At 50.5% G+C, this 12025-nt stretch overlaps 2 protein-coding genes across 2 annotated transcripts in view; both read left to right on the top strand.

Annotated features, from left to right (window-relative positions):
* LOC115168891 (death-inducer obliterator 1) overlaps nucleotides 1-3607 on the top strand; it is a 45588-nt gene extending 41981 nt beyond the window's left edge. Inside the window, exons 17-18 of the mRNA XM_029724414.1 lie at nucleotides 101-3478; nucleotides 3585-3607. Of these exons, the coding sequence (XP_029580274.1) occupies nucleotides 101-3478; nucleotides 3585-3607 (3401 nt within the window). The remainder of the gene's footprint in view (nucleotides 1-100; nucleotides 3479-3584) is intronic.
* A 5-nt stretch (nucleotides 3608-3612) lies between these two features.
* LOC115168372 (neuroblast differentiation-associated protein AHNAK) lies at nucleotides 3613-8746 on the top strand. The gene is made up of 2 exons (XM_029723572.1): nucleotides 3613-7125; nucleotides 7180-8746. The coding sequence occupies exons 1-2, from the start codon at nucleotides 3637-3639 to the stop codon at nucleotides 8317-8319; spliced, it is 4629 nt and encodes a 1542-aa protein (XP_029579432.1). The 5' UTR covers nucleotides 3613-3636; the 3' UTR covers nucleotides 8320-8746.
* The last annotated feature ends 3279 nt before the right edge of the window (nucleotides 8747-12025 follow it).

Below are 12025 nucleotides of genomic sequence, written 5' to 3' on the forward strand. Positions count from 1 at the left end.
CACAGATGCCACACTGACATTTGAATGCAGGTATATATTTTTTGATGCTATTTTTTTTAACATTCAAAACTAATCTCCCCACTCCCTGTTTATTTAACAGGCTTTGAGAAGAATCGCCCTAATCTTCTTTTGGGACTGGTTATTTGCCAGAAACCCAAACGTGCGGGAAGCTTGCCACAAGAGGTTGAAGAGAAGAGAGCCAAGATCCACATATCCAAAGACTCCAGAGATACTGGCCTCCCGAGACCCCCTACGCTGTATGGGTCTGACCCTAGGACGGAGGAATTCCTGCCCTACGACCCAGCGATGCCCATCATGTCCACCCCTCCTGGTTCCCCTCCTTCCACTGGATCCCCATCAGACTCCTCCTCCTCTGGCTCACTGACTATTCCATCACTTCTGTCCTCCATTAGAGCTGCTCTCCCTGCTTCTGCCCCACCCCCCACCACTAGCACATCCACCACTCCCCTGCAGACCATCCTGAAGTCACTATTTGGGAAGGACTCTCATGCAGTCCCAGCAGTTGCAGCAGTGCCCCTTCCAACCACTCTGCCCCCTCCCCCAATGGTGGATCCGATAGTACAGCAGTACGGGCAGAAATCCAAAGTCAACGAGATTGAGGAGGAGGAAAATGAATATGATCGACCATATGACCCGGAGGAGGAGTATGATCCAGCAATGGGCTATGGAAGGGTTGCCCCAATTAATATAGATAAAATGTTTGAGGCGAATGCTGCCACTCAGGCCACGTGTGCAGATGATGACGACGTGGCTTACGACCCTGAGGATGAGACTATCTTTGAGGATATGCACAATGATGGGGTCAGTGTAGCGAAAGTCCCAGCTCCAACTTCAGCTCCAGCACCTACCCCAGTCCCAGCTCCAGTACAAGACCCAGTCCCAGATCCCAATCCAGCCCCAGCCCCTCTGAGCCGCACCAATACTGGTGCTGTGATTGTGTCAGCCGCTACTCTGACTGAACAACAGCGAATGCTTGAGGATCTCAACAGGCAGATTGAGGAGCAGAAACGGCAGCTGAAGGAGCAGGAGGAGGCACTGCGTCAGCAGAGAGAGGCAGTGGGCATGTTCATGGCCCACTTCTCTGTTTCCGATGCCTTGATGTCTCCCCCTACCAAATCTGGGCTGTCTCACTTACAAACACAGCAGAGTGAAGGAGAGCAGTCTGAGGCAAATCCTTCAGTCAATCAAAGCGCTTTAAAAGGTATTTTGAAAACGGAGGAAACAGAAGTACCAATAAAACAAGAGATTAAGAGAGAGACCAAGACTGTACCTCTTTCAGTGTCAAGAAATGTGGAAATGCCCAATGCATCACCAAAGCGGGTTAAAGAGATTAAAAAGGAAAATATTCAGGCAACAGACAATTCAGATCCTGAAGCTGGCGAGATCCAGGACTCTGATGTAGCTTACGACCCAGAGGATGACACTATCTTTGATGAGCTGAAAGACACAAATGGAGAAGAAAAGGCGAAAACCTCAACTCGATCAGATTCAGCAAGGCGTTCTGAGCGGTCTCGTGACTCCTCAGTGTCTAGCTCGTGTCGTGGTGCATCGCGCAATGACACTCCTGATAGGCGGCGTAAGCGTAGCAGCCAACCAGATACTCACTCACCGAAAAGACGGGACCGTAAAGTCAGGGACCGCCACGAAAGCCCTCCTCGTAGATCTGGCCGCCGGTCCCCTGGACACTCTGATAGGCGAAGGGAAAGACACAGACGGGGTGAGAGGAGCCGACCATATCACAGAGGTCGTCACCACTCTGAGCGCCCAGGCCGCCATATCCCTCATAAAGAGCGTACTTCTCGACGCAGCTCTGGTAGCCATAGAAGATCCCCATCTTCACCAAGACAAAAACAAGATTCTGGCTCTAGGGGACTCTCAAAGGGTCAAAGGGAGACTTCTCCTCCAGTGCGGGATGACTCAAAGGGCCCAGAGGCTCCAGAAGACATGGGTCCTACAAGTCCAGCTCCAGCACTGGTCATGGAGGCTAATGACTCACCTCAGCCCCCTCTTGAAAGACAGGACATTGATGAACCACTGTGTGATCGTTGTGATTCTGGAGGTCCACCACAGGGAGAGATTGAGGACACAGGCCATCAAATGCCCCATGAGAATCCCACTCCCCAGGAGCCTGCGGATCAACAACCTTCTCAAAGCTTGCTGGCATCACCATCAAAAGGGCCCAACAACGAGCAAGGCCCCAACATCCAGCTTCAAGACAATAGGGATAGGCCCTCTCAACTGGAACTACTAGAGCAATGCAATGTACAGAGCCCATCAGACATTATGAGAGAAAAACTGTTTTCCTCACAAGGTCCTCCCCACATGGTCTCTCCAAATAACCAGGGTGAGCGGTCCAGCAGTTTAGAGAGGAGAGATCCTGATATTAGGGAGGGAAGGAGAAACCAAGGGCCTGATATGATGGGACCCGGGCCAAACATGAGGGGTGAAAGGAGAGGGCCGCAAATGAGGCATCCAAGTCCAAATATCAGAGGTCCAGATCCAGAACCAGACATGAGGGGTGAAAGGAGCGAGCCACAAATGATGCATCCAAGTCCAAATATCAGAGGTCCAGAACCAGACATGAGAAGTCCAGATATGAGAGAGGACCACTTCTCACCAACAACTTACTATGGAGGAAAGAGATCCCCATCGCCCCATTTTAATAGTCCAAGGATCCCCTTATCTGTTCCAAGAGGAAATTTTAAGGATCAACGAGGAGCACCTTGTCCTGGTTTCCGCCCCAGGGGTCCTCGTACCTCAAGGTGGATGCCACCACGGTCCCGGTTTGATGGTCCACATAATCCGCTAGTAGTAAGACCTCTAGAGCTGCTCGGAACACAAAGAGGCACCAACCAGAATCATGACAATGGAGGTGAGCATATTCAACCAGAAATAAAGGAGCAACACATTGCACAGAGCCCATCGGACATTATGAGAGAGAACCAGTTTTCCTCACAAGGTCCTCCACACATGGCCTCTCCAAGCAACCACGGTGAGCGGTCCAGCAGTTTAGAGAGGAGAGATCCCGATATGAGGGAGGGACGAAGACACCAAGGCCCAGACATCAGAAGTCCAGATATGATAGAACCTGGGCCAGACATGAGGGGGCCAGGGCCAGACATGTGGGATGCTAGAAGGGGTCCAGGGCCAGACATGAGGGATGATGGGAGAGGGCCAGACATATGGGTTGATAGAAGGGGTCCAGGGCCAGACATGCAAGGTTCAGGGCCAGAGATGGGGGGTCCAGGGCCAATCATGCGAGGTCTAGGGCCAGACATGCGACATCCAGGGCCAGACATGAGGGGTACAGTGCCAGACATGAGGGGTGATAGGAGAGGGCCAGAGCCGGACATGAGGGGTGATAGGAGAGGGCCAGAGCCCGACATGAGGGGTGATAGGAGAGGGCCAGAGCCCGACATGAGGGGTGATAGGAGAGGGCCAGAGCCCGACATGAGGGGTGATAGGAGAGGGCCAGAGCCCGACATGAGGGGTGATAGGAGAGGGCCAGAGCCCGACATGAGGGGTGATAGGAGAGGGCCAGAGCCCGACATGAGGGGTGATAGGAGAGGGCCAGAGCCCGACATGAGGGGTGATAGGAGAGGGCCAGAGCCCGACATGAGGGGTGATAGGAGAGGGCCAGAGCCCGACATGAGGGGTGATAGGAGAGGGCCAGAGCCCGACATGAGGTGTGATAGGAGAGGGCCAGAGCCCGACATGAGGGGTGATAGGAGAGGGCCAGAGCCCGACATGAGGGGTGATAGGAGAGGGCCAGAGCCCGACATGAGGGGTGATAGGAGAGGGCCAGAGCCCGACATGAGGGGTGATAGGAGAGGGCCAGACATATGGGATGATGGAAGAGGTCCAGGACCAGACATGACAGCTCCTGAAGTGCCAGGCCCAGATCCAGATATGAGAAGTCCAGACATGAGAGTGGACCACTTCACACCAACAGCTAACTTTGGAGGACAGAGACCAACATCGACTCATTTCAGCAGTCCAAGGATGATCTCACCTGTTCAAAGAGGACATTTTGAGGATCAAAGGGGAGTACATCGTCCTGGTTTCCGCCCCAGGGGTCCTCGTCCATCGAGGTTCAACCAGCCCAGAGGCTCATATCCAGGGCACTTCCCAGGGGGGCAACCACGGTTCCGTTTCGATGGTCGACAGGGAGTGGTAAGACCTGCTCATGCCTCGCTGGTAACACCAAGGGAGCACAGTATACAGAGCCCATCAGAAATTCTGATAGAAACCCAGATACCCTCACAAGGTCCTCCCCACATGGCCTCTCCAAACAACAAGGGGGAGCGGTCCAGCAATTTAGAAAGGAGAGATCCTGATATTGGGGAGGAAAGGAGAAACCCAGGGTCAGACATCAGCGGTCCAGATATGATGGGACCAGGGCCTGACATGAGGGGTGATAGGAGAGGACCAGGGCCAGACATGAGGGGTGATAGGAGAGGGCCAGAAATCAGAGGTCCAGATATGATGGGACCAGGGCCAGACATGAGGGGTGATAGGAGAGGGCCAGACATGAGAGATTCAGGGCCAGACATCAGAGGGCCAGGTCTAGGGCCAGATACAAGGGGTGATAGGAGAGGGCCAGGAACAGACATGAGGGGTGAAAGGAGAGGTCCAGGGCCAGACATGAGGGGTGAAAGGAGAGGTCCAGGGCCAGACATGAGGGGTGATGGGAGAGGTCCAGGGCCAGACATGAGGGGGGATGGGAGAGGTCCAGGGCCAGACATGAGGGGGGATGGGAGAGGTCCAGGGCCAGACATGAGGGGTGATGGGAGAGGGCCAGGGCCAGACATGAGGGGTGATGGGAGAGGGCCAGGGCCAGACATGAGGGGTGATGGGAGAGGGCCAGATATGAGAGGTCCAGGGCCAGACATGAGAGACCCAGGGCCAGACACAAGGGGTGATAGGAGAGGTCCAGGGCCAGACATGAGAGGTCCAGGGCCAGACATGAGGTGTGATAGGGGAGGTCCAGGGTCAGACATGAGGGTTCTAGGGCCAGACATGAGAGATACAGGGCCAGACATCAGAGGGCCAGACACAAGGGGTGATATGAGAGGTCCAGGGCTAGACATGAGGGGTCCAGGGCCAGACATGAGGGGTGATAGGGGAGGTCCAGGGCCAGACATGAGGGTTCTAGGGCCAGACATGAGGGGTCCAGGGCCAGACTTGAGGGGTGATAGGGGAGGTCCAGGGCCAGACATGAGGGGTGATAGGAGAGGGCAAGGGTCAAACATGAGGGGTGATAGGAGAGGGCCAGACATGAGAGATCCAGGGCCAGACACAAGGGGTGAAAGGAGAAGACCAGACATGAGAGATCCAGGGCCAGACATGAGAGGGCCAGGTCTAGGGCGAGACACAAGGGGTGACAGGAGATGGCCAGGGCAGGACTTGAGGGGTCCTGGGCCAGACATCAGAGGGCCAGGTCTAGGGCCAGACACAAGGGGTGATAGGAGAGGGCCAGACATCAGAGGTCCAAGGACAGATATGAGGGGTGATAGAAGAGATCCAGGGCCAGACATGAGAGATCCAGGGCCAGACATGAGAGATCCAGGGCCAGACATACTGGGTCCGGGGCCAGACATGCAGGGTCCAGGGCCAGACATGCAGGGTCCAGGGCCAGACATGCAGGGTCCAGAGCCAGACATGAGAACTCCAGAGCCAGACATCAGAGGGCCAGGTCTAGGGCCAGACACAAGGGGTTATAGGAGAGGGCCAGGGCCAGACTTGAGGGGTCCAGGGCCAGACATGTGGGGTGATAGGAGAGGGCCAGGGCCAGACATGAGGGTTGATAGGAGAGGACCAGGGCCAGGCATGAGGGGTCCAGAGCCAGATATCAAAGGACCAGGTCTAGGGCCAGACACAAGGGGTGATAGGAGAGGGCCAGGACTAGACATGAGGGGTGATCGGAGAGGGCCAGGGCCAGACATGAGGGGTGATCGGAGAGGGCCAGGGCCAGACATGAGGGGTCCAGGACCAGGCATGAGAGATCAAGAGCCAGACATCAGAGAGCCAGGTCTAGGGCCAGACACAAGGGTTGATAGGAGAGGGACAGGTCCAGACATGAGAGGGACATGGCCTGAAACAAGGGGTGATAGGAGAGGGCCAGGGAAAGACTTGAGGGGTCTAGGGCCAGACATGAGAAGGCCAGGGCCAGACACAAGGAGTGATAGGAGAGGGCCAGGACCAGACACAAGAGATCAAGAGCCAGACATCAGAGAGCCAGGTCTAGAGCCAGACACAAGGGGTGATAAGAGAGGGCCAGGGCCAGACTTGAGGGGTCTAGAGCCAGACATGAGAGGGCCAGGGCCAGGCACAAGGGGTGATAGGAGAGGGCCAGAGCCAGACATTTGGGGTCCAGGACCAGAATCGAGAGATCAAGATCCAGACATCAGAGGGCCAGACACAAGGGGTGATAGGAGAGATACAGGGCCAGACATCGGATGGCCAGGTCTATGGCCAGACACAAGGAGTGATAGGAGAGGGCCAAACATGAGAGATCCAGGGCCAGACAAGAGGGTGGTTAGGAGAGGGTCAGGGCCAGAAATGGAAGTTCCAGGGCCTGAAACAAGGGGTGATAGGAGAGCACCAGGGACAGAGATGAGGGGTCCAGGACCAGACACGAGAGAGCAAGAGCCCGACATCAGAGGGCGCGGTCTAGGGCCAGACACAAGGGGTGATAGGAGAGGGCCAAACATGGCAGATCCAGGGCCAGACAAGAGGGGTGATAGGAGAGGGCCAGGGTCAGACATGAGAGTTCCAGGGCCAGATATGAGGGGTGATAGGAGAGGGCCAGACATGTGGGATGATAGGAGAGGGTCTTCACCAAACATGAGGGGTCCCGGGCCGGACATGAGCGGTGCAGGACCAGACATGTGGGATGAGAGTAGAGGGCCAGATAGGAGAGGTCCAGGGCCAGACAAGAGGGGTGATAGGAGAGGGCCAGGGCCAGATATGAGGGGTGATAGGAGATGGTCAGGGCCAGACATGAGCGGTGCAGGACCAGACATGTGGGATGAGAGTACAGGGCCAGATATGAGAGAGCCAGGGCCAGACACAAGGGGTGATAGGAGATGGCCAGGGCCAGATATGAGAGGGCCAGGGCCAGACACAAGGGGTGATGGGAGATGGCCAGGGCCAGACATGAGAGGGCCAGGGCCAGACACAAGGGGTGATGGGAGATGGTCAGGGCCAGACATTAGGGGGGATAGGAGAGGGTCAGATATTAGTGTTGATAGGAGAGGCCCAGGGCCAGACATGTTGGGTGAAAGGAGAGGGCCAAACATGAGAGATCCAGGGCCTGACACGAGGGGTCCAGGGCTAGACATGGGTCAAGAAATGCGAGCCCCAGATCCAGACATGAGAAGTCCAGATATAAGAGGAGATCACTTCACAACAACAACAAATCATTTTGGAGGATCAAGGGGAGTACAAAGTCCTGGTTTCCATGGCCCCAGGGGTCCTCGTCCCTCGAGGTTCAACCAGCCCAGAGGCTCATCTCGAGGGTATTTCCCAGACAATGGGGGGCAGCCACGGTTTGACGGTCCACGGCTAGTGGTAAGACCGTTGAGGCCTAAAGGAGGTTTACTCCCCACTCCCCCGGAGGGTCTCATGAGTTTGCCGAACAACAGTCCTGATGCTTTTAGAGAAGACCAATGGCGGAACAGTCACTCGCCTGATAAGAGGAGAACAAGCCTACCCATAGAAGACTGTGAAATGAGAAACTATGGAGACAGAGAAAATAACTCTGAAGAACGTGGCCGTGGTGTTAACCCCCGAGACAGGGTTAACTTCCAGGGCACGGCGCCCTGCTTGTCCCAGGAGAGGCAGTTGCCTGAGGACAATGGGAGAGAGCGGGGTGGCAGTCAAGGAAGACAGTGGGACAGGGGGACAGGTAGGCTTGTGAGTAGGGAGAGAGAAAGGGTTAGAGGGAGCGAAGTAGACAGCCCCAGAGAGGAGGTAGATGAAAAGCAAAAGACACCCACAGAAAAGGACAGAGACATTGGCAGAGCCACAAGCAGGGAAGGAGAGGCAAACAGAGGAGGTGTTAGTCTGCACAACCGTTCAATCTCAAAAGACAATGACCGAGACATTTTAAAGGATGGAAGTGGAAAGAAAGAAGAACAAATGGAGGGAAAGGGTAAAACGGTTGAATTAACAGACACGCCCCCCCAGGTAGACACGCCCCCCCAGGTAGACATGCCCCCCCAGGTAGACACGCCCCCCCAGGTAGACACGCCCCCCCAGGTAGACACGCCCCAGGAGAGTAAAGGGCCTGTTTGACTGGAGACTACTGTTAACAGAAATGCATGGACTAAGTTTGAAGTTGGTTCAGTTCATAATGTACTACGTAGTCGTTTTCACTACATCATAAAACACCCATAACTTTTTGAATGTCATGACTGAACGTACCTTGTTTCATTCAATTTAGTTTTAAAATTGTACAAATTATGTGCTTTCAGAATTTCCAGATTAAAACTCATGTCAAGTCAAACATAATAGATATGTACATTGTGTTGATGGATTTTTTTTTTTTTTTTTTTTAAAGTCCAAACCTATTGAGCCATACTGCTGTCATCTATTCACTGATTAGAAAAAGCCTTCATGTTGGATCATCTCATGATAATTATGTTTTAGAATACATATATTATTTTTTTTACTCTGTTTTAATTTGTTGAACCGAGGCCAATAAAAACAGTAAAGGAATGATCATACTTGCATTTAATTTGAACCACAATCTATTATCATCTTTGTCTGATAGACATTTTGCCTAATAATGTAAGTATGCATATGTTTGAGTTTTGCTTGCAATAGAAATTGACTGAATATAAGAATTATTGCATAATCAAAATGTCCTGCCATATTATCTTTGGTCAAGCCTTGGGGTATTATTAACCTAAACTCAGGCCCACAGTGAAAGCACTTTCTCAGTTATGAGTTTATCCACTCAGCTCTGTGCTGTAGTTTAATACCAACTCTTGCTCCTGTGGTTGGTGCTTTGGGGGTATTTGCGCCCCAGTTAAAAATGACATGAAATTACACATACATGGACCCCAATAACTACGGTAAACCAATCAATCAAATGTATATTTATATAGTTAGTGCAGACAAAAAGACGGCATTACTATTTCACTCTACGCTTTTAACCAATAGAGAGCAATAGTAATGACATATTTTTGTAGGCACTTAACTCCGCCATTGCTCGTTAGCCAAAGATTATTGGGAAATGTAATGTTTTTGTTTTTAGGATAAATGGTTCCACCCTATTCTTTCCCTATTCATTTTCCCCATAGAGCAGTCAAACAGGGAAATGGTTCCAATAGATTTTCCACCATTAATTCTTCCCATAGGGAATTTCAGAAACACTTAAAATAAGGGCTGTGTTTTGTGTAGGCTTACACTGGCATGACGTTTTGATAACCATGTAACTCTTTCTCGGACAAGGTGACTTCGGGGAAAAAAACGAGCTCCGACTGGGGGGAAAAAACGATTAAATGGTCATCCAACTTGAAATTCCAACCCGGATACTCGGGCCTCTTTCTAGAACTCCGACTTTCCGACCTGAAGATTCACTGACGTCATGATTTGTTCGAATTTTTCTGAGTTCCCAGTTATTTTGAAGAGGCATCTATAGGGATGGCTGAACCAGAGGTAACTAATTTCCGGGTTTTAGAACTACAACATAGAAGTTCTCATTGTTATATCTGTGACTACAAGCTGTTGAGCTCTATGTCGAAAGATGGTGTTTAGATGGCAAATGGTTATGGCTAGATGGTATACACATACGGACGGAACTGCTTAATTTGTATTTTTTTGTCATTTGGGGAGAATTGTAGGATTTTAACCAACCCTACCGCAAACCATTTTCCTAACCATAACCAAATTCTCCTAACCTACTACGTTAATTATCCTAACCTGCTGCGTAAGTTCTCCTAACCTGCCATGAAAAGTAAATTCTGTCCGTAGCTGTATACCAGCTAGTCTTGACCGGTTAAAAGGCCTGGTGACTGGTTGAACCACAGCTACAACTACGTTAGGTTGAACAGGTGGATTGGAAAGCAAAGTTATTTAGCACTAGAGGTAATTGGCACATAAGCAAATACACTGAACAAAAATATACATTTAACATGCAACAATTTCTAAGATTTTACTGAATTACAGTTCATATAAGGAAATTAGTCAATTGAAATAAATTCATTAGGCCCTAATCTATGGATTTCACGTGACTGGAAATACAGGTATGGGACATTTTCAGCTTCCAGGAATTGTGTACAGAGCCTTGCGGCATGGGGCTATGCATTATCATGCTGAAACATGAGGTGATGGTGGCAGATGAAAGGCACGACAATGGGCCTCAGAATCTCGTCACAGTATCTCTGTGCATTCAAATTGCCATCGATAAAATGCATTTGTGTTCGGTGTCCATAGCTTATGCCTGCCCATACCATAACCCAACTCTGCCACCACCATGGGGCACTCTGTTCACAACGTTGACCTCACCAAACCGGTCGCCCACACAACCCCATACACGCTGTCTGCCATCTTCCCAGTACAGATGAAACCACACTTCTCTAGCATGCTAGTGGCCATCAAAGGTGAGCATTTGCCCACTGAAGTCGGTTACGACGCCGAATGCAGACAGGTCAAGACCCTGGTGAGGACGACGAGCATGCAGATTAGCTTCCCTGAGACTGTTTCTGAGAGTTTGTGCAGAAATTCTTTGGTTGTGCAAACCCAGTTTCATCAGCTGTCTGGGTGGCTGGTCTCAGACCTTCCCGCAGGTGAAGAAGCCGGATGTGGGGGCCTTGGCTGGCGTGGTTACATGTGGTCTGCGGTTGTGAGGCTGGTTGGACGTACAGCTATATTTTCACAAACTAAGTTGGATGCGGCTTATGGTAGAGAAATGAACATTCAATTCTCTGGCAACAGCTCTGGCGTACATTCCTACAGTCAGCATGTCAATTGCACGCTCCCTCAAAACATGAGACATCTGTGGCATTGGGTTGTGACAAAACTACACATTTTAGAGTAGCCTTTTATTGTCCCCAAGCACAAGGTGCACCTATGTACTGATCATGCTGTTTAATCCGCTACTTGATTATGCCACACCTGTCAGGTGGATTGATTATCTTGGAAAAGGATAAATGCTCACTAACAGGGATGTAAACATATTTGTGCAATTTCTTTTTGATAAACAATCTTTTTGTGAGTCTGTACATTTCTGGGATCTTTTATTTCAGCTCATGAAACATGGGACGAACACTTTTAGCTTAATTTTTTTATTTAACATTTATTTAACTAGGCAAGTCAGTTAAGAACAAACCAAACCCTAAACCGGATGACGCTGGGCCAATTGTGTGCCGCCCTGTGGGACTCCCAATCATGGCCGGTTGTGATATAGCCTGGAATCAAACCAGGGTCTGTAGTGACGCCTCTAGCACTGAGATGCAGTGCCTTATTAGACTGCTGCGCCACTCATTTTTGTTAAGTATAATTAACATCGTTGAATGTTTGATTTACTAGCATTTGACGATGGGAGCAGTGAAGCAAGTTACCAAATCTAAAAAAATATTTTAGACACTGACAGCAGAGGCTCTGTTTTTGGGCCAATGAAAATGCCTGACGTCAGTTGCCACCCAAGTTATTTTCTAATCACGTTCGTTCTCTGGTCTGTCAAAGTCGGTTGGTAAAATTCTAAACACGAGCCTGTTTTAAGACGACGATTTTGATAACTTAATGAACTTATAATTGAAGACTATTTTAAATACAAATATATCCATCTATTCAGGTAGTTATCAAATGTTTAATTGAGACAATTGTAAGGGTGGTGACTTTTCAGTCAGTGAATGATAGAAAAGTTTCTGGCTACAGTAACAAATTTTAACTAGATAACATCTGCTAGCTAACATTAGCTAGCTAACATTAGCGCATATTTGTACGTTTACTCATTTTAAGTTGACTAAATAGTACAACTTCTAATAGCTATTTA

The sequence above is a fragment of the Salmo trutta genome, chromosome 30 (assembly GCF_901001165.1).
Source record: "Salmo trutta chromosome 30, fSalTru1.1, whole genome shotgun sequence".
Lineage (NCBI taxonomy): Eukaryota > Metazoa > Chordata > Actinopteri > Salmoniformes > Salmonidae > Salmo > Salmo trutta.